Genomic DNA, 25,428 nt, shown 5'->3' on the forward strand with positions numbered 1-25,428 from the left:
CAGAATTTGGCAATCACATATCCAGCATACAACATAAAAACAAGATTCCACAGAATCTCCTCCCCCCCCCCCAGGTGCCTTCTTCTCCGTTCTCCTGGTCTACCTGCTCTTCACCTCCTTCTGGCCTATCAGCGTCCTGTATTTCGCCTGGTGGATCTTCGACTGGGATACGCCAGAGAGAGGTGAGTTCGATTCTCCCCAACCAGGGCCGGATTGGGGTTTGATGAGGCCCTAAGCTACTGAAGGTGATGGGGCCCTTTATATGTCCAGCTGTCCTTTGTCCACAACAAATTGTTGCTGTTTTTTGAGTTGAATATATGCTTTATGGTAATTGACGGACCTCATAGGAATCTCAAGCCATGCAACCAGTCCATGCAGATCGTAAGGTAAAGGTAAAGGGACACCTGATCCTTAGGTCCAGGTGTGGCCAACTCTGGTGTTGCAGCGATCATCTCACTTTATTGGCTGAGAGAGCCGGCATACAGCTTCCGGGTCATGTGGCCAGCATAACTAAGTCTCTTCTGGTGAACCAGAGCAGCAAACAGAAATGCCGTTTACCTTCCTGCTGGAGCGGTACCTTGACGTGCTTTTGAACTGCTGGTGGGCAGGAGCAGGGACTGAGCAACGGGAGCTCACCCCGTCGTGGGGTAAGCCCAAGGTTCAGTGGTTTAACCCCCAGCGCCACCTGCGTCCCAGATGCAGATCGTAGGTACCCTATATATAGAAATGAGCAAACCAGGGATAATTAAGGGAACAGGCTAGCAGGCGGGCCCATGACTTACATCACAGGAGCCTACACAACACAAAACACTGTTGCTGTAGGTAGGTTTTATTTTATTTGTTTTTTATCTTATATTTCGGATATCTGCATCCAGGTTTTTTTCCTTTAATTTTTTTGGGGGCCCCCAAGGGACTGGGGCCCTAAACTATAGCCTGTTTAGCTTATAGGTAAATCCGGCACTGCCCCCAACCCTACCTGGAGGTCAGGTGAAAGGCGCCTCTCCTTGTCTGAGAAGGGTGCTGAGCCCCACACCCAGACCCACACAGCTGGAGCTGCTGCCTCGCCCTGCCCCTCCTCCTCCAGCTCACCCCCTTCCCCTGGGGCAGCGTGCGACCATCCCAAACCTGTTTTCCTCACTGCTATTTACTGTTGTCTATTTTCCAAGACAGCTTCCAATAAATGACACAACGGCAGAAGGCATTTCATTTCTCTCTCTCTCTCTGTATGGAGGGCAGAAAAATCAGCTGTATTTATTCATGTATTTATCATTATTTATTAAATTTTGTTTAAAAAAACACACACAAAATCCTGTAATTGACAGGAATAAAAATACCCCCCCCCCCAATATAACATGGAATCAGAGTTGGAAGGGACCCCAAGGAGCATCTTGCTCCTCATTATTGATTGATTGATTGATTGATTGATTGATTATAATTTTATTTATACCTTGCCCATCTGGCTGGGCTGCCCCAGCCACTCTGGGCGGTTTCCAACACACACACACACAATAATAATAAAACATCAAGTATTAATAGTAACAATCAGATCCTACATAAAAAGTCACAATAACTTTGAAATAACTTACACCAAGTAAAGCAATATGCAATAATCCATTGGAATCCAATAATAAACACTAAAATTAAGCATCAGTGAGTCATAACTAAATAAATGAATTTTTAATCAGAGGTTGAGTGGTCACCTGCCAGGGATTCCTCAGTTGTGATTCCTGCAATGCAGGGGGTTGGGCTGGATGACCCCTGGGGGTCCCCTTCCAACCCCACAGTTCTCTGACTCCGTCCCCTGCCTGAACCCTTCCCTTCGCAGGTGGGCGCCGCAGCGACTGGATGAGGTGCTGGAGAGTCTGGGAGCTCCACCGGGATTATTTCCCCATCAAGGTATGAGGAGGGGGCTGGCAGGGCGAAGGAGGGTCTGCCTTCCTCCGAAGGATGCCCAGGGTCTCTGGAACCCCTGGAGACCAGATCACGGAGAAGGAGGAGGTGGCGGCCATCAAAGGCTGCTGGCCTCTGAATGTGACATTCAGGTGGGGTCCAAATGCCAAAGGCCTCGCCCCTCTTGCCTTGCAGCTGGTGAAGACGGCCGAGCTGCCCCCAATGCGGAACTACGTCCTGGGCTCCCACCCCCACGGGATCGGCTGCGCGGGGGCCTTTTCCGCCTTCTGCACCGAGGCCACCGGCTTCCCCCGCGCCTTCCCTGGCCTCCGCCCCAGCCTGGCCGTCCTCGCAGGGCTGTTTCGCATACCCGTCTTCCGGGACTACCTGATGAGCTTAGGTGAGGCCAACAGAGAGAGGAATGGTTGGGGGGTGGGGAAGTTGGGTGGTTCCTAAGAGAGTCTGTGTACTGGTCCAGTAAACGCTTCCGCTGCGCAACCAGCAACAGTTCTCTTAGCAGAGCATTAATTAAGTCCAGTGCAGAGATTTTTGTTGCAGTACAAACTTCAGAGTCTCAGCAGCAAAGAAATAACGACACAGGGAAGCCTGTCTTTCCAAAGACAGGTTTATTGCAGAAAGATAACAAAAACACCTCCGGAGCTTTCAGACATTTTTGCTTCATGCCCCACAGGCAGAGAAAACAAACACTCTTTATATACTGAGCAACTTAACAACTTAACGAGCTTGACTACTTAAAGTCACATGACATTGCTAACTTGCCAGCGCCTTAGGTTTCACACCCTAACACCCCCTCTCGCTGGCAATACAAAAACAAAATTACTTCAGACCCATTTCTTCACAAAAGTTTTCATGCCGCTGAAACCCAAGCGGTTTTGTAAAACCATCAGCTTGATTTTCATGACTGGGACAGTAATTTAATTTAACAATTCCTGCTTTTACTGTTTGACAAACATTTTGAAAGCGGATATCCAAATGTTTTGTACGACCTTTAAACTGCCCATTTTGTGCTAACTTAAGACACGGTTGATTATCACCCCATACAGTGATTGGAGTGATGGCCTTTTCATACATCTCTTGTGCCAAGCTTTTGTAAAATTCTAGATCTCTACATAACTCAGATAAGGCACAGAACTCAGCTTCTGTTGATGACAAAGCAATCAGGTTCTGTTTTTTGGATCTCCACCCAATCAGAGAGTTACCAAATTTTATTACACAGCCAGACACTGATTTTCTATCCTTTAAATTTGCCCAATCACTATCTGTCCAACAAGTAATCTGTGCTTGTCCTTCAGAAGATAATTCAAGGCAAAAATCTTTGGTGTATTGTAAATATCTTAACACTCTTTGAATTCCTTTCCATGCATTTACACTAGGTTTTGAAGCTTCTCTGCTGAGTAAGTTAACAGCGTAAGAAATATCTGGTCTACTCCATTGCGAAAGATGAAGTAAGCTTCCCAGTGCTGACTGAAAGATTTCAGCACGCTTGAATTCAGCACTATCCTTGAACTCATTGTCTTTTACAAAACCCATTTCCATTGGTGTTCTAACACCTGCACACTCCGTCATGCCAAACTTTTTCAACATTTGCAATATCTTGCCTTATTGATTCAGTAGAAAAGTGCCATTTTTGGTCCTATCTATCTGAACGCCAAGATAGACCTTCACATCACCAAGATTCTTAACTTTGAAGTGTTTATTTAACTCTTTGCCTAGTTTTTTTACTTATTCTTGTGTCTTTGAAGTATAAATCAGGTCATCTACATAAACAAGCAAAGATTCTTGAGCATCTCCTGAACCTCTGAAATATAAGCAATTGTCAGCCTTGCTCCTGTTAAAACCAATGCCTACCAAAACGTCATTCAAACACTCATTCCAATTATGAGCAGATTGCTTGAGTCCATAAATAGACTTATGTAGTTTCCATACCTGATTTGATTTACCAACTTTCAATCCTGGCGGTAGCTCCATCTAGAGCTCTTCAGCCAAGTCTGAATGAAGATAAGCTGTAGAGACATCAAATTGATTCACTTTGAACCTTTTCTGAGCAGCAACTGCTAATAGTGCCCGTAGGGTTTCACTCCTTGAAGTGGGTGCATAGACTTCGGAATAATGTAACCCCTTTCTTTGCGTAAAACCTCGAGCTACAAGCCTTGCTTTGTACTCTGGTTTCCCCATCGCTGTTGTCTTTATCCTGTACACCCACCTACAACTTACTGCCTTGGTACCTTCTGGTAGTTTGGTGATGGAAAACACACCCAGTTCTTTCATAGAATTCAACTCTTTTTGCATGGCCTCACGCCACCTACTGGCCTCCTCCTGGGGTAATTGCTCAACCTCCTCAAAACTTTCAGGTTCGCAATTTGCCAAACCAGCCCAAACACTAATAGCTTGGTACCTTTCAGGAGGTTTACCTTTGTTGGTACGCTTGGAACGCCTTAACAGTTCCTGCGATGTTCCTTCAGTTTCCCCCTCTGACCCAGAATCACTAGTCGTCACCTGTTTGTCACTAGTAGTTGAAGAACTTTCTGATTCTGACTTTACACGTCTCTTTTGCTGTACAGGTGAACTTTTAGAGCTAGAAGATTCTGACTTTACAGGTCTCTCTTGCTGTACAGGTGAACTTTTAGAGCTAGAAGATTCTGACTTTACAGACTTGGGTGAACTAGACGATTTCTCACCCTTGTCCTCAGACTCAAATTCCTCAGCCTGTTCTGGAACTAATACCTGCCCTGGGGCCTGAGTTTCATTGTTACTGTTCACCACATCAAATAGTATGTCAGGATTTCCATGAATTTTATTCCAACCATCCTGTTCACAAAATTCCGCACTTCTGCTGATTGTGATTTTCGTTTGATTGCCTTCTACATTCACAAATCTCCAACCTTTTGTGTTTGCTTGATAACCACAGAAAAACATTTCTTTAGATCTAGGATCGCCTTTCCTACGTTGTGCCCTAGGCACCAGCACATAAGCACGACATCCAAAAACTCTTAGATGATCAATTTTTGGTTTTTTCCCAAATAGCATGAAGGAAGGAGTGTTGCCTACTGTGCTATTGTACACTCTGTTAAAAGTATAATTCGCATACAGTGCAGCCTCAGCCCAAAAATGCTGTGGAAGTCCAGAATCAAACAGCAAAGCAGCAATGGCTTCCTGTAATGTTCGAAATTTTCTTTCGGCAACTGCATTCTCCTGTGGTGAATAGGGATTGGTAAGTCTATGAACTATACCTTTCCTTTTTAACCACGTCTCCAGCGTGTGGTTCACATATTCCCCACCACGATCTGATTGTATTATACGCACCCTGGTGTCAAATTTACATTCGACTTCTTCAATCCACTCCATCAGGATGGAAGCTGCTTGTGATTTTTCTTTCAGAAGGAAAACCCAACTAGCCCTTGAAAAATCATCCACCAAAATTTGCATAAATCTTGCACCTCCAAGCGATTTGACTGGCATAGGGCCACACACGTCTGTGTGCACAAGTTCAAAGGGTTTCTTGCTTACTCTATCAGATCTAGGATAGTTACATGTCTTAACCTTAGCATGTTTACAAGCACAACAATCCAGAAAATTTGGACAGGGTTTAATGTTACACTCCTCAGCTAAATCTGGCATCTTGCTTACATACTTAAAGCATATATGAGCTAACCTTTTGTGTAGTAGATGTGCACAACCTGTATGAGGAGCCTTATTCACACACTTAGCTTGCGCTTCACCTGTTGAACATCTACCTGCTGCTAACTGCTCTTCATCCAAAACAAAAAGCCCATCCTCACAGGGAATTTTAACTAGCTCCTTCCCCTGTTTCGAAATGGTGCACACATCATTTTCAAACTCAACCTTAAAACCACTTTTTACCAGGCATGACACACTCAAAAGCCCATTCTTCATTCCTGGAAAAACAAAAACAGGAAGGTTAGTTTGCAAACAATTAACATAAATTGTGCCTTTAAGGTTCATTTCTCGTTTACTATTGTCTGCTATAGTCACAGTTTTTGCAACTGGCAATGTCTTGCAGTTCATCAAGCTACCACTAGATGTCGCTGGAACTAAACTGTGACTTGCTCCACTGTCAATTATCCACTTCAAGGTTTGTTGGCTCCTTTTAGGACTCTGTTGTGCTGCCATTGCAGATAGTCCCTTATCAGCACCTGCTCCCCCTCTGGATCGTTGAATCTTGTAGTTCTCACGTCGTCTTCCCCTGTAGCTCCGGAAACTGGCCTTGGACTGTTGAAAATCCTGTTGCTTTTCTGGACACTTTGCTATCAAATGAAACCTGCTGCCACATCGAAAACATGACTTGCTGGCCATAGCAGACACTTGTGGGGCTTCCTTACAGCTCTGCCTGCTAGTTCCCCCACGCTGGGAATTATCTGAACATCCAACCCTTGGGGTATTTGAATTATCAATACGTTTTCGATGATGTTGATATTCTTGCTCACACAATCTACCAGTCACATAATTCATATTCAGCTGGTCCTCTGGCAAAACTTGTAAAGTTAGTACTAAGTTTTCAAACCCTGCATGCAGGCTGCTAAGCAGAGTATAAACTTTAATATTTTCAGGAAAATTCACACCTAGAGATGACAGTTGGTTGAAATACTCAGTCATCTGTGACGTGTGTTCAACCACACTATCCCCTGGCTTCAGTTTCAACTCATACAAAGCACGTATAATGTTCACCTTCTCTCCGGGTGTGGCTCTATGGTGAATTCGCCTAAGAGCTTCCCAAATTTCAAATGCAGACCTTAAATTTTCCACATGAGGTAATTGGGAATCGTCTATCGATACCATCAACATGCATCTAGCTTTAGTGTCCCTTTTATCATGTTCCCTGTTCTGAGCATGTGCAGCAGCCTGTTGCTCAGCTGTGGCATCTGCTGCAACAGCCACAAACGGCTTTCGCCTCTGGACATAGTCAGCCCACACTTCTTTGGCTTCCAACCAGACTTGAGCCCTCTTAGACCACTGCACGTAATTAGCAGAGTTCAACTTTGTAAAGGGGACCTGGAAATTTTCCACTGCCATTCTTGGGGTCTGCTGCTACTCCCTCTGTGTGCCCTTGCTTCTCTTTCCCCTTGGGATTTGTTTTACTCACTTTTCAGACGCCTCCAGCCTCCTCTGAAGCCTTTTAAACTTTTTCCCTCCGTCTCTTCACTGGCAACCTACCACCGTCCTCTGTTTTTATTAACAAAACAAAAACACAACGGGAGGTCAAGCTAGCCTTTTGCAGCTAATGAAGCTGTAAATCTTCACTTACGCAGCTCTCTCAACTTTCTGCAGCCTCTCAGTTCCTTTAAGAGCTGGATTTACGACCAAGCCGGTCTTCTCTCATCCGAAAGCTGCTTTCACTTTCTCTGCACACAATACAACTGTAGAAACGTAGAAGGATCCATAACCTAAGAGAGTCTGTGTACTGGTCCAGTAAACGCTTCCACTGCGCAACCAGCAACAGTTCTCTTAGCAGAGCATTAATTAAGTCCAGTGCAGAGATTTTTGTTGCAGTACAAGCTTCAGAGTCTCAGCAGCAAAGAAATAACGACACAGGGAAGCCTGTCTTTCCAAAGACAGGTTTACTGCAGAAAGATAACAGAAACACCTCCGGCGCTTTCAGACATTTTTGCTTCACGCCCCACAGGCAGAGAAAACAAACACTCTTTATATACTGAGCAACTTAACAACTTAACGAGCTTGACTACTTAAAGTCACATGACATTGCTAACTTGCCAGCGTCTTAGGTTTCACACCCTAACAGTCCCTCCCCTAAGGACCATCTTCAAGAACCCTGCCTGGCCCATCCAATGGAGGAACCACCCCACTCTCAGGAATGCCCTCCCAGAGTCTCTGGGAATAGAATTCCTCAGCAAGAATGCCTGTTTTTCCTGCCATTCTTTGCTCCTGTGCAAATGAAAAGGGGCATTTGTTTGTGCAAATGATGATGATGATGATAATTATTCTTATTTATACCCCACTCATCTGGCTGAGTTTTCCCAGCCACTCTGGGTGGCTTCCAACAGAATATTAAAGACACGATAAAACACCAAACATTAAAAACTTCCCTAAACAGGGCACCCTTCAGATGTCTCCGAAAAGTCAGATACCGTAGATTCTAACATATAAGACGACTTTTTAATCCTGGAAAATTCCCTAAAAAGTCAGAGGTCGTCTTATATGCTGGGTATGGGTTTGCTGGGCAGCGGGCAGCGGGCTCTGCGCCGGGAGGAAGCTGCCCTGCGCTGCTAAGCCGGCTTTGCTGGGGGGCTTCCTCCTGGTGTGGAGTGGAGCCCACCGCCCACTGTTGCTGCCCAGCAAAGCTGCCGCGTATAAGACTGGCCATATAAGTCAACCCCCCCAAATTGGCAGCTGCCCAGTCGCCTAATACACCGTAATCAACAGTAATTGTTTTTCTCTTTGACATCTGGTGGGAGGGTGTTCCACAGGGTGGGCACCACTACTGAGAAGGCCCTCTGCCTGGTTCCCTGTACCCTCACTTCTCACAGGGAGAGAACCACCAGAAGGCCCTTGGCTCTGGACCTCAGTATCCAGGCTGAACGATGGGGATGGAGACGCTCCTTCAGGTCTACTGGGCCTTTGAGGCCGTTTAGGGCTTTCAAGGTCAGCACCAACACTTTGAATTGTGCTCAGAAAAATACTGTGAGCCAATATAGGTCTTTCAGGACCAGTTTTATGTGGTCTCCCAGTCACCAGTCTGGCTGCTGCATTCTGCATTAGTTGTAGTTTCCGGGTCACCTTCAAAGGTAGCCCCACATACAGCACATTGCAGTAGTCCTGGTGGGAAATAACCAGAGCATGCGCCACTCTGGTGAGACAGTCTGTGGGCAGGGAGGGTCTCATCCTGCATCCCAGATGGAGCTGGTAGAAAGCCGCCCTGGAGACAGAACTGACCTGCGCCTCCATGGACAGCTGTGAGTCCAAAATGACTCCCACGCTGCACACCTGCTCCTTTGGGGCCACAGTTGTCCTATTCAGGACCAGGGAGTCCCCCCACACCCGCCCGTCTCCCGTCCCCCGAAACAGTACTTCTGTCTTGTCAGGATTCAGCCTCAATTGGTTAGCCACCGTCTCTCCTCCAACCACTTCCAGACACGCTGATCCTTTGCCAGTGACCCTGTTGCCCTTTAACCGACTCACAGAATTTCAGAGTTGGAGGAGAATCGCGAGGGTCCTCTAGTCCAACCCTCTGCAAAGCAGGGAACCCCTGGAGATGTTTCACACCCACAAGCACCTTTGCTTTCTCCCACTTCCAGGGATGGTTCCGGTCAACAAAAGGTCCCTGGACTTCCTCCTGAGTGGCCCCCCCGGGCACGCGGTGGCCATCGTGGTGGGGGGCACGTCCGAGATGCTGGACACCGCCCCCGGAGAGCATCGCATCCGCCTTCACGGGAGGAAGGGCTTTGTGCGCCTGGCGCTGCAACACGGGTAGGGGCACCGAGGGGGCAAGGGGGTGTCCGGGGGCGTGTTGGGTGCAGATCACCAATATCTCGGGCCTTGTGAGCATGGCTGTGCTTCCCAGTGGATTTTGCCCCAATGAGCAATTGCGAGGGCTGAAGATCTCTGCCCTTCCTTGCTGTGTAATTTTTTATTACATTTTCCCTCCGTTTTCAGCTTTACTAAGCCTGTCTGGACACTCTGACATACATTTTGGAAACGTATGTCTAAATGTTTAGTTCTGGACTTGAACTGTCCAGACTCTGCCAACGTCAAACAGGGTTGATTGTCTTCCCAAACGGTGATGGGCAAGCAACACTCCCCACAGATCTCTTGGACCAAACACTTGTAGAGCTGCAGTTCCCTACAAAGCTCTGACAACGCGCTGAATTCAGCTTCTGTAGAGGAAAGCGCAATGAGACTTTGCTTTCGGGACTTCCACCCAACTAGAGATTCTCCAAACTTCTCCAAACCCTAACCCTAACCCTAACCCTAACCCAGACCCTGATTTCCTATCCCCAAGATTTGCCCAATCACTGTCAGTTCAGGATGTGAGCTGTGTGTCACCCTCAGCTGACAGTTTGAGGCAGAAATCTTTGGTATCCTGCAGATACCACAGCACTCTCTTGTTGTCATTCCAGGCAATCACACTGGCTTTGTAGCTTCCCTGCTGAGCAGATTTGGAGCAAATGCTATGTCTGGTCTGCTCCATTGGGAAACTCGCTAGAGCTGACTGAAAGATCTCAGCGTTTTCGAACTCTAGAACATTCCCCTTGAGCTGACTGAAATATCTCAGCGTTTTCGAACTCAGAACATTTCACATAGCTCGTTTCCATGTCTTTCACATAGCTCGTTTCCATGGGTGACTGTCTTTCACATAGCTCGTTTCCATGGGTGTTCTGACCCCTGCACACTCAGCCATCTTGAACTTCTCAAGCAACTGCTCAATCTTGCGTTTCTGACTGAGAAAGAAACTTTCGTGTTCGGTTCTATCTACCTGGGCGCCTAGGTACACCTTTACCGGTCCTAGGTTCTTGAGTTTAAAATACTTTTCAAGTTCTTTGGCAAAACCTTGCACCTGTTTACCAGTCTTAGCCACATGTATGGTGTCATCAACAAACACCAACACTAGTTCCTCTGTCTCTCCTGAACCCTTCAGGTTGTTGTTGTTGTTTAGTCGTTTAGTCGTGTCCGACTCTTTGTGACCCCCTGGACCAGAGCACGCCAGGCCCTCCTGTCTTCAACTGCTTCCCGCAGTTTGGTCAAACTCATGCTGGTAGCTTCCAGAACACTGTCCCACCATCTCGTCCTCCATTGTCCCCTTCTCCTTGTGCCCTCCATCTTATCCCAAATCAGGGTCTTTTCCAGGGAGTCTTCTCTTCTCATGAGGTGGCCAAAGTCTTGGAGCCTCAGCTTCAGGATCTGTCCTTCTAGTGAGCACTCAGGGCTGATTTCCTTCAGAATGGAGAGGTTTGATCTTCTTGCAGTCCATGGGACTCTCAAGAGTCTCCTCCAGACCAGAATTCAAAAGCATCCATTCTTCGGCCATCAGCCTTCTTTATGGTCCAGCTCTCACTTCCATACATCACTACTGGGAAAACCATGGCTTTAACTATACGGACCTTTGTTGGCAAGGTGATGTCTCTGCTTTTTATATATATATATAAATTTTTATTAAGGTTTTTTAATACAAATGCATATTTGATACACAACATTGATTTTTTAACATCCTTTCATTACTACAATGGACTCCCTCACGTCTCCCGCTTCCACTTGCATCGTTATAAAATTATTTCCAAGCAAATTATCATTTTGTTTACAATCTTAAATCCATTCATTTAAATTAAACTCCAATCTAATTTAATGGTAGACAATTATTTCTGCTCTGACATCCTTGTTAACATTCAGCCAAATTACAATACTTTTGTAGATAAATCTTGAATTTCTTCCAGTCTTCTTCAACCCTCTCCTCTCCCAGGTCTCGGATTCTGCCGGTCATCTCAGCTAGTTGCATATAGTCCATCAGCTGCATCTGCCATTCTTCCAGTGTGGGTAGATCTTGAGTTTTCCAGTTCTTAGCGATGAGTATCCTTGCTGCCGTTGTTGCATACATAAAAAATGTTCTGTCCTTCTTTAACACATTCTGGCCGACCATGCCCAAAAGGAAGGCCTCTGGTTTCTTGGTAAAGGTATACTTAAACACCTTTTTCAGCTCATTATAAATCATTTCCCAGAAGACCTTCACTCTAGGGCAGGTCCACTAGAGGTGAAAGAATGTTCCTTCATTTTCCTTACATTTCCAACATTTATTATCAGACGAATGGTATATTTTGGCTAATTTAACTGGGGTCATGTACCATCTATATATCATTTTCATTACATTTTCCTTCAAAGCATTACATGCAGTGAAGTTCAGCCCAGTGGTCCACAACCTTTCCCAATCTTCAAACATGATATTATGCCCAATATCCTGAGCCCACTTTATCATAGCCGATTTAACCATTTCGTCTTGTGTATTCCATTTCAGCAGCAAATTATACATTTTTGAAAGTACTTTGGTTTTAGGTTCTAACAGTTCTGTTTCCAACTTCGATTTCTCCACCTGGAATCCTATCTTTTTGTCATTCTTAAACACTTCTTTAATCTGAGCATAGTGTAACCAGTCTCGCACTTTATCTTTCATTTTCTCTAAACTCTGCAATTTCCAATTGTCTCCGTCTCTTTCTAATATTTCCCAATACTTTGGCCAATTGGCCTCCATATTGGGTCTTTTTCGGGCCTTGGCCTCCAGGGGTGACAGCCACCTCGGAGTTTTATTTTCCAATAAGTCTTTATATTTTGTCCAGACATTAAATACTGCTTTTCTGACAATATGGTTCTTGAAGGCCTTATTAATCTTAACCTTGTCGTACCATAGATATGCATGCCATCCAAATGCATTGTTAAAACCTTCCAAATCCAGTACGTCCGTGTCTTCTAGAAGTAGCCAGTCTTTTAGCCAGCAGAAAGCTGCGGCTTCATAATATAGCTTTAAGTCTGGCAGGGCAAAGCCCCCTCTTTCTTTCGCATCCGTTAATATCTTAAACTTAATTATGGGCTTTTTGCCCTGCCAGACAAATTTAGAAATATCTTTCTGCCACTTCCGGAAGCACTCCGTTTTGTCTACAATTTGTAATGTTTGAAACAAAAACAACATTTTTGGCAATACATTCATCTTAATGGCAGCTATACGGCCTAGCAATGAAAGTTTTAACTTTGACCAACTCTCCAAGTCTCTCTTAATTTCCGACCAACATTTTTCATAGTTATCCTTAAATAAACTCAGATTTTTTGCTGTTATGTTTACCCCTAGGTATTTCACTTTCTTAACCACAATTAATTCTGTCTCTCTCTGAAACCGTTGCGACTCTATGTCTGTCAAGTTTTTCCCCAACACCTTAGTTTTTTGTTTATTTAATTTAAATCCCGCCACCCGACCAAAATCTTGAATCAGTTGTAACACTTTTTTCGTACTAGATTCTGGCTCCTGCAATGTCAGTACTAGGTCATCTGCAAAAGCTTTAAGTTTATATTGTTTCGCTCCGACCTGAATCCCTTCCACCAACCGATCTCCTCTAATCATATTCAGGAGCACCTCCAGGACTGAAATAAATAACAGCGGGGAAATCGGGCAACCTTGTCGTGTTCCTTTTTCAATTTTAAACTCTTCTGTAACCACATTGTTAACTATCAGTTTAGCCTTTTGTTCGGAATATATTGCATCAATCCCGTTTTCGAACCCCCGTCCCACTCCCATACTACCCTGAACACGCCCGATCTCGTCTGATCTCGGAAGCTAAGCAGGGTCAGGCCTGGTTAGTACTTGGGTGGGATGTCTCTGCTTTTTAAGATGCTGTCTAGGTTTGTTATTGCTTTTCTCCCAATACCCCTTCAGGTACAGGCAGCTATCTGCAAGACTCTTCCGGAAACTCATACTTTCCAAAGTTTATTTTTTCTTTTTACCTCTAATATTTATTAAAGCTTTACAAAAACAAGAACACAAAACTACATGAAAAAAGAAAATGAAAATACAACATACAAAAGACAAAAAAAAATTTAAATTTTTTTAAAATCCGTTTTTCATAACTTTAAACTCATTTGCTTGTTTCTTTGACCTCCTCACACCTCCCCTTCTTGTATTCCCATTTACATAATCAAATCAGCAAATCCTTACCCTCTTTCATTTATCTTAACTCTATTCTTAACATATTATAACTCTATATTTCCATCCATTATCGATTCATTTTTGCATATTCTTAATAGCTTTGTTGCTAATACCACTTATTTTCAATCCAACATTTTAACATTCATTAATTTTACAGTGTTTCTGCAAATAGTCTTTAAATTTCTTCCAGTCTTCTTCCACCAAGTCTTCTCCCAGGTCTCAGATTCTGCCAGTCATTTCCGCCAATTCCATATAGTCCATCACCTTCATCTGCCATTCTTCCCAGGTGGGTAGATCTTGTGTCTTCCAATACTTTGCGATAAGTATTCTTGCTGCTGTTGTAGCATACATAAAAAAAGTTCTATCCTTCTTTAGCACCAATTGGCCGACCATGCCCAGGAGAAAGGCCTCTGGTTTCTTCAGAAAGGTATACTTAAATACCTTTTTCATTTCATTATAGATCATTTCCCAGAAAGCCTTAATCTTTGGGCACATCCACCAAAGGTGAAAGAATGTACCTTCATTTTCTTTACATTTCCAACATTTATTGTCGGGCAAATGATATATTTTTGCAAGCTTGACCGGTGTCATGTACCACCTATAAATCATTTTCATAATATTCTCTCTTAGGGCATTACATGCCATAAATTTCATACCGGTGGTCCACAACTGTTCCTAGTCAGCAAACATAATGTTATGACCAATGTCTTGTGCCCATTTAATCATAGCTGATTTAACCGTTTCATCCTGCGTATTCCATTTTAACAGCAAGTTATACATTCTTGAAAGTATCTTAGTTTTGGGATCTAACAGTTCTGTTTCCAATTTTGATTTTTCCACCTGGAAGCCAATTTTTTTGTCCAAATTATAGGCCTCTCTTATTTGATAATAATGAAGCCAGTCTCGCACTTTATCTTTTAATTTCTCAAAACTCTGCAATTTCAATTTGTCTCCTTCTTGTTCCAATATTTCCCAATATTTCGGCCATTTGGCCTCCATATTGAGCTTTTTCTGAGCCTTTGCTTCCATTGGTGACAACCACCTTGGGGTTTTATTTTCCAGTAAGTCTTTGTATCTTATCCAGACATTAAACAATGCTTTCCTGACAATATGGTTTTTAAATGCTTTATGTGCTTTAACCTTGTCGTACCACAAATATGCATGCCACCCAAAAACATTATTGAAACCTTCTAGGTCCAAAATGTCTGTGTTCTCAAGAAGCAGCCAATCTTTCAACCAGCAGAATGCTGCTGATTCATAGTAAAGTTTGAGGTCTGGCAGGGCAAATCCACCTCTTTCCTTTGCATCAGTTAGTATTTTCAATTTTATTCTAGACTTCTTGCCCTGCCAGACAAATCTAGAAATGTCTTTCTGCCACTTCTTGAAACAGTCCATCTTGTCCAAAATTTGCAATGACTGAAACAGAAATAACATTTTTGGCAATACATTCATCTTTATAGCTGCAATTCGACCCAACAAGGAAAGCTTCAAGTTTGACCATATTTCCAAATCTTTTTTCACTTCTGTCCAATATTTCTCATAGTTATCTTTAAATAAGTTTAGATTCTTAGCGGTCATATTAACCCCCAGATATTTCACTTTCTTAACTAATGATAAACCTGTCTCCTTCTGAAACCTCTCTTTCTCAATTGGTGTTAAATTTTTCTCAAGAACTTTAGTTTTTGACTTGTTCAGCTTAAATCCTGCCACATGACCAAATTCTTGAATCAGTTCTAATACTCTTTTCGGGCTAGATTCTGGCTCCTGTAACGTCAAAACTAGGTCATCTGCAAAAGCTTTCAATTTATATTGTTTGGCTCCGACCTGAATACCTTTGATCAAACGGTCCCTTCTAATCATATTTAGCAAAACCTCCAGGACCGAAATAAAGAGCAATGGAGAAATTGGGCAGCCTTGTCGTGTACCTTTCTCTATCTTAAATTCCTCTGTCATCACATTATTAACTATTAATTTAGCCTTTTGTTCTGAGTAAATTGCACTTATGCCATTTTCAAACCCTTGGCCTACCCCCATTCCCTGAAGATTTTTCCATCATAAAATTCCAAGAAATATTATCAAAGGCTTTTTCCGCATCTATAAAAATTAAAACTGCTTTGGTATTGATGTTCACTTGCAGCTTCTCCAAAATGTTAATTAAATTCCTCGTATTGTCAGACAAATGCCTACCTGGGAGAAAGCCAGCTTGGTCTTTATGTATCTCTTCAACTAATACCTTTTTTAGTCTATTAGCCAAAATATCAGCAAAAATTTTGTAATCCACATTAAGCAGGGATATGGGACGGTAGTTCTTAAGTTGTGTCTTTTCAGACTCAGTTTTCGGTATAAGTGTAATGTAAGCTTCTTTCCACGACACTGGCGCCTTTTCCCCCTCCATAATTTCATTGCAGACCTCCTTTAGTGGCTGAATTAACCAATCTTTCAAGGATCTGTAATATTTAGAGGTTAGGCCATCCGGCCCTGGAGATTTACCCAACTGCATGTTCTGAATGGCACCTTCCACCTCCTGTTCTGTAATTTTGTGGTTCAACATTATCTTATTTTCTTGAGAGATCATTTGTAATCCATTTGTTCTTAAAAATTGGTCTAATTCAGTCTCTTTCTGTGGCCCTTGTGTATATAGTTGTTTAAAATATCTCTGGAAGCACTTTCTGATCTCCAATGGATTCTGTATGTTCTTTCCTTCCACATCCAAATTTGTAATAGTGTTTAATTTTTGTCTTTTTTTCATCTGCCAAGCTAGCAGTTTCCCACATTTATTAGCCGATTCAAATGTCTTTTGTCTCATCTGCTTAATTTTCCATTCTACTTCCTGATTTATCATTTTCATATATTGTACTTGATGTAACTTTATTTCTCTCAGAATCTCTTGCGACTTTGGTTTCGCTCTTAACTTCTTCTCTCCTTCTTTTATTTTTTCCAGAATTTTATCTTTTTTCTCATTTTGAATTCTCTTCTTTATTGCGCTCTGTTGAATCAGAAACCCTCTCATGACCGCTTTACTTGCGTCTCAGATTACTCTTTTTTCAACCGTAGTATTCAAATTTATCTCAAAATAGTCTCTCAAGATTTTTTGGGCCTTCTTAGTAACCTCTTGATCTCTAAATAAGGTGTCATTCATCCTCCATCTGAAAGAACCGATTGGTGTTAGTTTCATCTCCATCTTCACCGCATTATGGTCGGAGCAAGTTTTTGGGCAAATTTCCACTTTTCGAGTCTTAGGTGCCAGTCCTCTAGTTATCCATATTTGGTCAATTCTTGTCCATGTCATTTTGGCTTCAGAGAAGAAAGTTCCCTCTCTTCCAAGGGGGTTCCTAGTTCTCCAGATATCAATCAAGTCCATATTGTCAGTCAATTCAAAAAAGGTTTTTGGTAGTCTGCCATCTTTAGTTACAACCTGTCTCTGCGACTTGTCCATGTTTGTAGATACCACTCCATTCATATCTCCCATCATAATAATGTTGTTGTAGTCCATATAGTCCAACAATGTCTCATGCAATTTCTTGAAGAATTCAGATTTCCCCTCATTTGGTGCATAAATTCCTACAATCAAAAATTTTTCTCCTTGTGATTGAATCTCAATTGCCACAAATCTTCCTTGTTCATCTTTAAAAACAAATTTTGGTGATAGGCTCTCTTTGGCATAGATAACAACTCCTCCCTTTTTAACCTTGTCCGATGAGATAAACTCTTGACCCAATCTTTTATTAATCAGTACTTTCCTGTGTAGCCTTATCACATGTGTTTCCTGTAAACAAATTAAGTCCAATTGTTCCTTTTTCAATAAATGAAAGACTTTCTTCCTCTTCTCCGGGGAGTTAAGTCCACGAATGTTCCAACTTAAAAATTGCAGAGACATGGTGTGGTTATTCTATTCTCCTCCAACTGCTCCCAAAAGTTCTTCTTTTTCTGATGGTGGTATCACTTTTTTTTGTTTGTCCAGTCCCAAAGGTGTTGGTACTATGTCTAGTACTCTTGATCTTAAGCCTCTTAGCTCTTCTAGAATTTCTTTTTTCAGGTCTTCTTCGTGGTCTCTCAGAAATTTTTCCTTGTCTTCCACTGATCTTATTTTAAACTTCTTCCCTTTAAAGGTAAAAGATAGTCCCTGAGGGAATTCCCACCTAAAAGCAATTCCGTTTCTTCTCAGTAGGGCCACCAGATCTCCGTAGTTGGTTCTGAGATCCAGTAGATGTTTCGGAATATCCTTAAAAATCTCGACTCTCGAATCGTTAATTTCCAAAGTCTTCTGAAAGTGCGCACTCAATATTTTGTCTCTCTCTTCTTTCGTTCGAAGGGTCACCAAACAGTCTCTCACCCTGTTTTTTCTCCCTCCTCTTCCGAGTCTAAATGCACTTACTATCTTAAAGTCTTGCTCCACCTCCAAATTCCAAAATTTCCCAAATTCCTGCGTAAGGTAGTCACTTAGGTTATCTTTTTCAAGTTCTGGTACTGCCCTGATCCTCAGATTAGTCTGTTTCTCCCTCAGTTCAATCATAGACAGAAGTGACTGGTGGTCCCCAATCTGCTTGCGCATCGGTTTTATTTCTTCCTCTAAAGCCAGTGCTTTTTCTTTTGCTTCCTCATCTATCTTTCGATTAGACACAGATTCTTCCAGCAATTTTTCAATAGATTCTGTATTGGAATTCACTTTCTGATGCTAGCCGTGTTCCGGTCTATTTTAGTCGATTGTTCAGTGACTTGTTTGCTTAAGCCTTCCAATTTTTCATAAATTTTATTTAACACTGAAGTAAAATCCCCTTCTGAAGCCATTTCCTTTGGCCCAGCTTGTGCAAAATCTTCCCCTTGTGTCACAGGAGGGCAGGGAACAGATGATCTACGTTGCTGGGAAACTGCACTGGGCTGCTGCACTCTAGCCTTGCCCGATGTTGTTATCCTTTCAGTCATCACACTTTTGTCTACGAGTCAAGTTCGGTCCCACGGTTAAGTCTTGCCGTGGAAAATCCCCAAAGTCAAGAATGGAAAAATCCCCCATCTGGGTGTACAATTTCAATGTTCCTCTAGGGGGACACTGTAGCAGTCATTAAAGTTAAAGTAAAAAGTCTTTTCCTATTTTCCAAAGTCCCCCTCCAAAAAACAAGCAACAGTTTCAAATCCAGAGAAGACCTTCAACAAGTATCACCTTTGCAGAGTTAGCCTTTAAAAAGTTACAATGTCTATAAGTAGTGCAACTCTCAGTGCAACAGTTCTAGTCAACCTGGCAGTCCGTTCCCAGGAGTTAAGTAATTGTCTCTAATTTATCCACAGATGAAAGAGTCACTTTTCCCTCTTCCCACCCTCTCCTGTAGCCTGGGGGGGGAGTTCTTTTCCTTTGATGTTCAGATTTGAAGCTTTCAAAACACCGCTCTCCAGATTTTAGCTTAAAGAGTCTTTGCTTTGAACTGTATACAGAAACGGAAGGCGGACTTCCTGTTTACACCTTCCCGCGTCAGTGCCAAATTTATCCTTTTTTTCTTCCTTTAAATGTCAATTTTTAACTTCACCTACTCACGGGTAGTTGTTTTGCAGCCGAATTGTCACAGGAAAAAGGACAGCGCTCTCCGGCAACAGCTGTGCGGCTTCACCCCACGGAAATAGCGATCGACTCTCAGCACCGCACCAGACTCCCGTAGCGCTCCGGAGCCCCTTACGGGGTCCCTTCGCTGGTCCGGGGGGCGCTACCAGTGCCCGCTGAGTCCCACGGTTACAGGCTTCTTCTGCCTGTGATTTTTGCAAGGGTCTTCGCTTCGCCGTAGCGGACAGACCCGGTTTCCACGGAGCCTCCCCTCCGAGTTAGAAGGAGACCGCCATTGCCGTTGGCGCCGCTTCCGGAAGTCATACTTTCCAAAGTTTCATTCAGATACAAATTCCAGTTTCTGGCCGATTGCTTGAGGACATAGATGGATTTGTGTAACTTCCGCACTACATCTGGCTTATTGCCCTCGAACCCTGGAGGAGGTAGCATGTACAGATCCTCCTTCAGATCCGAGTTCAAATAAGCAACATCCACATCAAAATAATGTACCTGGCAACCCCTCTGGGCAGCAACTGCTAGTAGCAAGTGTAGAGTTTCACTCCTAGAAGTTGGAGCATACACTTCAGTGTAATGCAGCCTTTTTCTCTGTGTGAAACCTCTAGCTACTAGCCTAGCTTTGTACTGTGGTGCTCCTGTCGCTATGGGTTTAATTCTGTAAACCCAATGACAGCTCACGACCTGTTTGCCTGCCGGCAGTGTTGTGGTGGAGAACACACCTAGAGACTTCATTGAGTTCAACTCGTTCTCCATTGCCTCATGCCATTTCCTGGCTTCTGCCTGAGGCAACTGTTGCACTTCCTCAAAACTTTCTGGTTCACATTGAGCCAAACCAACCCACACGCTAGTGACTGAGAACCTTTTGGGTGGCTTCCCTTTCGTAGTGTGTGCAGAACGCCTTGGCACTACGTCAGATGCCCCCTCTCACCCTGAGGTGCTGGGACCAGCATGTGTGTCCTTGTCCTCAGCAGACTCCCCCTCTGACTGACTGTGTCTTCTGAACTTAGCTGGACTGGTAGGAACTGGAGATGGCCATTCCTTTCCTGCTCCTGGTCAGGGACCTGATCCTCAGCAGGTTCAGTTACTAACTCTCCCTCTTCAGCAGAGTCAAGCAAACTCTGAGAGAATGTCAGGATTCCCATGGATGCCTGTCCACCCACTTTCCTCACAAAACTCAGCACTCCTGCTGACGAGAACCTGTGACTGGTTGCCCTCTGGATAAGCGAATCTCCACCCCTTTGTCCCTGGCTCATTCCCACAAAAGATCATTTTCTGGGACCTGGGGCCACCCTTTCTGCATTAGCTTTCGGCACAAGAACCAAAGCCTCACACCTAAACACACAAAAGAAATGTACCTTTGGTGTCTTACTATGCAAGAGAAAATAGGGTGCGCCCCCTTACAACAGAGTTGTAGGAACAATTCAGAGTGAATTTCTCCGTTTTCAAAGCTTCTGCCCAGAAGCGTTGTGGTAAGCCTGAATCAAAAAGCATCGCTTCCACCGCTTCCTGGAGTGTTCTGTTCCGCCTTTCTGCCACCCCGTTTTCCTGTAGTGAGTGCAGAACCATCAACCTGTGACGTATCCCTTTCTGGTGAAAGTAATTCTGCAACGCAGTGAACTTCCCTCTGTGGTCTGATTAGAAACTGGAAAACCCTCAGTGAGAATTGGAGTTCCACTGCAGTGACCCACTCCCTCAGCATGGTGGCAGCTTCACCCTTGTCCTTCAGAGGTATCACCCAGCTGTTTCTGGAGTAATCATCTGTCAAGGTTAAAAAGGCATAAGGCCAAAATATCTGCATGAACCAACTCAAAAGGTTTCTTGGTTACGCTGTCAGACCTAGGATAACTGCTCGTTTTTACCTTTGCCTTCTTGCATGCTCTGCAATCCAGGAACTTAGCACATGACTTCATTTTGCATCCCTCAGTGCACCCTGGTATTTTTCTCACATATCCCCAATTGCAGTGGGACATCCTCCTGTTCCACAAATGATGACACATATAGTGAGTGGGAACATTTGCACACTGTGCCTGTGCTGACCCAGTGTTACCCTTACCTGCTTGAGATGTTTCCAGAATAGCCTGACACTGAATGTTATTCAGTGTTCCAGTCCCGCCCCTGGAAATAGAGCATGCATTATTCTCAAAGCAAACCTTAAACCCATCTCTAACTAAAGAAGACACAGACAATAGACAGCATTTCATCCCTGGGACCACAAATGCTTCCAGTTCAGCCTGCAAAAAAAGAAAAACAGAGCCAACAGTTGTCAGCTGTCTCTTGGATCCATCAGCAAGCCTGACTGTTTTTCCGTCAGAAACAGCTCTGCAGTTCCACATTTGGCCACCAGATGGCAGCGGATGATGACTGGCTCCGCTGTCAATTACCCAGCGCTGTACGTTGCTCTGGTCGCTGTCCTTCACTGTTGCTATGGAAACTGATGTTGCATCTCTGAGTTACCCTGGGACCTTTTCTTATGTTCCCACGCCGGTCCGTTCCACTAATCTGGTTGCCCAGGGCAATGGCCTTGGAGGCATTCTGTGCAGCTTCCTTGGGACTGTTTACGCAGGTGGGTTTCCGAGCCACAACAATAACGTCTCGTAGCAAAAGCCTTCATGGTGTCCTCTTTCACTGCCCCCCCACTCTTGGAAGCAGGACTGCCTGGGCCAGCGCATGCCCCTCTCTCTGCCGATGTTCCTCCTCATCGCATAGGCGACCCGAGACAAACTGCAACGTTAGGTAGGCAGGGGGCATGGCTTCTAGAGTTAGGCACAAATTATCATAACTCTTGTCTAGTAAGCTCAGAAGAATGTGAACATTCAAATCTTCTGGAAAATTCACGTTTAACTGTCTCAGTCAGTATAACACAGCCACCATTTTTGTCACATGTTCTCTGATGCTGTCCCCCGGATGTAGCCTCAGCTCAAACAAACTTTTGGTGACATAGATCTTGGCTCCTGCTTTGGTTCTGTGATGGACCCTCTCAAGAGCCTGCCAAATCACCTGGGCGGCTGACTCCATAACCTGTGAGTTATGAGCCATAACTTTTTCTGTTGAATGTCTGTTTCGACTGCAAACAGCTGAAGTGCTTTGGCATCCAGCACTCTTCCGATGCGCCGCTCTGCTCCTCCTGGCTTCAGCAGAGCATAACAGATAGCAAGTGTGTGTGTAGGAATCAGAGGCATGCAGAGAAACCCTGGTACGCAGCTCCTTCTAATCTAAGAAGCGATTTATTGTACAGCACCAAAATAAATCAACGACCCGGGAGAGTGCAGCGACATTCTGTCTCTCCCTCTCTCAAAACAGAAAGTAAATTCTTCCTCCTCTTCCTCCTCGCAGGGCTGACCTGGTGCCCGTTTACACCTTTGGGGAGAATGACATTTACCGACAGATCCGCTTCCCCGAGGGCAGCTTCGTTCGCCACCTCCAGCTCGGTTTCAAGCAGCTGATCGGCTTCGCCCCTTGTCCCTTCAGCGGGAGGGGCCTCTTCTCCAGCAGCTCCTGGGGGATCCAGCCCATGGCTGCCCCCCTCACGGTGGTGGGTAAGGACCCACAAGGCTCCTCGTTCCTTCCTTAGCCTTCGCCCTGCACCCCAAAATCCCCCCAACTCACTAACCTGCTTGCAAAGAGCCATAAACTCTTCAGCATCGTACAAAACAGCATGTTCTGGTGCATCTCCCTTTTGCCCTCTCTTCGAACTGAATCGGAGACCTGTGGAGTTGAATGGGACCCCCAAGGGTCATCTAGCCCAACCCCTCTGCAATGCAGAAATCAAACGAGCCGCCTCGTTTTCTGGAGCTTGCTATGGAGGGAGCTGCGATTGCGTGTGTGTGTGTGCGCACACACCGACTTCCTTCTCCCCTTCCTTGGAGGTTTCTAAGCAGAGGTTGGTTGGCCATTAATCAAGGGGTTGGGCTAAATGACCCTCCATTCCTGCACCTAAGCCACCCCTGAAATCCAAGGCCAGGGTGCAAAGCTGCCGGGGTGGGGAGGCCCTGGCTGCCATGGGGTGGGGGCGAGGGGCAGAGCAGACCCCCCAACCACCCATGCTTCTTCTCCTTCCTGCAGTGGGGAAGCCTATCCCGGTCCCGCTCCGCCCGCGCCCCACTGAGGACGAGGTGAACAGCTTCCACGCTCTCTACGTTGAGGCCCTGAAGGAGCTCTTTGACGCCCATAAAGAATCCTGCGGCCTCCCGGCCTCCCAGCAGCTCCTCGTCACCTAGAGGGACCCAGACTTGACCCGAAGCAGCATCAGGGGACACAGGGTTGTGATGGGGGGAGAGACGCGGGAGACTTTGTCACTCCCATCCCTGTCTGTATACACCGTTTCCAATAAAAGGCGCCGCGCCTGATGTCTGATTTTGGGTCCTTGGTGCCCGAACCCCCTTTTTGTGCTCGCCTGCGGAGCCCAAGGCTGGTTGTCTCATTCACACGTGCATTATTAACCTGAGGTTTGCAGAGCCCAGCAGCGAGAAAAGCAGGCCGTGGCCCTGTTAGAATATCTGCTCCATGACTACCGTCATGGGATTGTTGTCTTTTACATGACGGTGTATGTTTTGACTCCACAGAGTGGGAAGTGACGGAGACAGGATGTTTGTGTTCCGTGAAGTGGGACTATTGTCCTTTGTTCTTCCTCTTTGCTGTCTGATCCTAGAAAGAGAGGGAGCCATGTTGCAGTGCTCCGTGTGTGTTTATATGTAAATAAAGTAGATTAGCCAAAATGCTGAGTTCTGTTACGCATGATGTGCATACTCTGCAGATCCCTAAGTGTGCCGGTGTCGGTTGGCATCGGTCCGGGCTGAAGAAAGCTTTTGAAGCTCCCAAACGATCGATCAGGAGGGAGAGAACATGCCAGTCGGGCATGTTTCTCTGCCAGGGTCTTACTCGGGTGTAGGCCGAGCTCCTGACAGGCCCTGGATCCATGGCGCTGGCTTGAGGGAGCTGCCCACATGCCCGCCGGGTGAGCAGCTAGGAGCTTGCCTGTCTGCAAGAGGAAAGATCATTTGGACAAGCAGGCCTAGCTCTTACACGGAAGACTCCAGGAAGTTCCCAGAGGTGACAATTGCTGGGCTCATTGTTAGCCAAAGGAAGCCAAATCTCATCCCCTGACTCGCCTCCCGCTCCAGACATGCAAAGGAACTTCTATTGTACTTTTGGGTGGTGGGTACTTAAGACATATCTGTCTATGCTCATCTTATACCTGAGTCTTGCCCTGGCACGTCTGCTTATGCTAATCTTGTACCAAGGACTTGTCTGGGCATGTTTGCCAAGGTTAACCCCTCCCCTTTGGTGACATGTCAGTGATGTAGCAATGATGCTGTACGAACTGTATTCTGGGATATGGTGGGAAAGTTTTAAAAGTCTTTGTCACCCCATCCTGGGGGTTCAAAATTTGATCTTTGAACCTACTGCGCAATAAACTTTGGTCTACAGCTATTTGCTCCGGTTGGCTGGACTCCTTCCTTTATTCCGCAGGGACCCGCGGGCTCTGCCCCACCAGCTGGGGGACTGAGCAGCCTCGCACCCAGATTTTTCCTTAACAGGGGCCCTGCTCTTTGGCCAGGAAAAAGAGGGAGGGTAAGCTGGGCTTACTGCCAACCTAATAGTTTGAAAGCACGTCAAAGTGCAAGTAGATAAATAGGTACCACTCTGGCGGGAAGGTAAACGGCGTTTCCGTTCGCTGCTCTGGTTTGCCAGAAGTGGCTTAGTCCTGCTGGCCACATGACCCGGAAGTTGTACGCCGGCTCCCTCGACCTATAAGCAAGATGAGCACCGCAACCCCAGAGTCGGTCACGACTTGACCTAATGGTCAGGGGTCCCTTTACCTTTGAGCTGGGCTTGGGGTCAGTTTTCCCAAGGGGCTCAAGGACCCTCCTCTGACTGCAGGAGCAACGCAGGACATGCTTGGGTCGGGTGGAGGCAGGGCGGGGGGGTGCCAGGAGTCTCAGGCCAAAGGGGGGTGGGAGGGAGTGCCTGTGGTTCAGCACCCCACTTTGCCCACCCATTGTGTGCACTCTGTGCATGCCCCGAAGCAACTCCCAGTTTGCACCCTGGTTTTGAGTGGAAATCTGGGTACTGTTATCCCCCAAGGTCCTCGTGCAGGTCAGAGAAATAAATGCCAGCAAAAAGCGGCTGTTCAGCCCCATCGTCCTTTCCTGGTTGCCAAGGTGACTTGAAATCTGGGTACCCCTGGTTGCAGGGCACCCCGCGAGGCCCTTTCCCCAGTCAGGATAAATCAAGAGACCGCAACCAGGTATAGGAAAGCGAGAAGCAGCTATTAAGCCTTGTCTTTAGTCTTGCGATAAGCTTTCAACCTCTA

The 25,428-nt window shown here is 45.2% G+C and overlaps 2 protein-coding genes and 1 long non-coding RNA gene across 5 annotated transcripts in view; 2 read left to right on the forward strand and 1 right to left on the reverse strand.

Annotated features, from left to right (window-relative positions):
- The window catches only part of LOC309355813 (2-acylglycerol O-acyltransferase 3-like), a 71,509-nt gene extending 46,964 nt beyond the window's left edge, over positions 1–24,545 (forward strand). Inside the window, exon 9 of one of the 3 annotated variants that reach the window (XM_081886990.1) lies at positions 24,471–24,545. The gene's annotated coding sequence lies outside the window, so the exon portion shown is untranslated. Of the gene's footprint in view, positions 1–24,130 lie in introns of all 3 variants that reach the window. The other 2 variants (XM_081886989.1, XM_081886991.1) reach the window with 2 other exon arrangements.
- LOC309355935 overlaps positions 1–25,428 on the reverse strand; it is a 141,411-nt gene that overhangs the window by 26,258 nt on the left and 89,725 nt on the right. The window lies entirely within an intron of this gene.
- Positions 1–25,428, forward strand: part of LOC309355811 (2-acylglycerol O-acyltransferase 3-like) — a 67,914-nt gene that overhangs the window by 1,641 nt on the left and 40,845 nt on the right. The window contains exons 3-8 of the mRNA XM_081886985.1: positions 75–182; positions 1,826–1,896; positions 2,086–2,290; positions 9,183–9,354; positions 22,449–22,651; positions 23,178–23,374. Of these exons, the coding sequence (XP_081743111.1) occupies positions 75–182; positions 1,826–1,896; positions 2,086–2,290; positions 9,183–9,354; positions 22,449–22,651; positions 23,178–23,332 (914 nt within the window). The 3' untranslated portion in view covers positions 23,333–23,374. The remainder of the gene's footprint in view (positions 1–74; positions 183–1,825; positions 1,897–2,085; positions 2,291–9,182; positions 9,355–22,448; positions 22,652–23,177; positions 23,375–25,428) is intronic.

The sequence above is a fragment of the Podarcis melisellensis genome (assembly GCF_964234715.1).
Source record: "Podarcis melisellensis genome assembly, chromosome: 13".
Lineage (NCBI taxonomy): Eukaryota > Metazoa > Chordata > Lepidosauria > Squamata > Lacertidae > Podarcis > Podarcis melisellensis.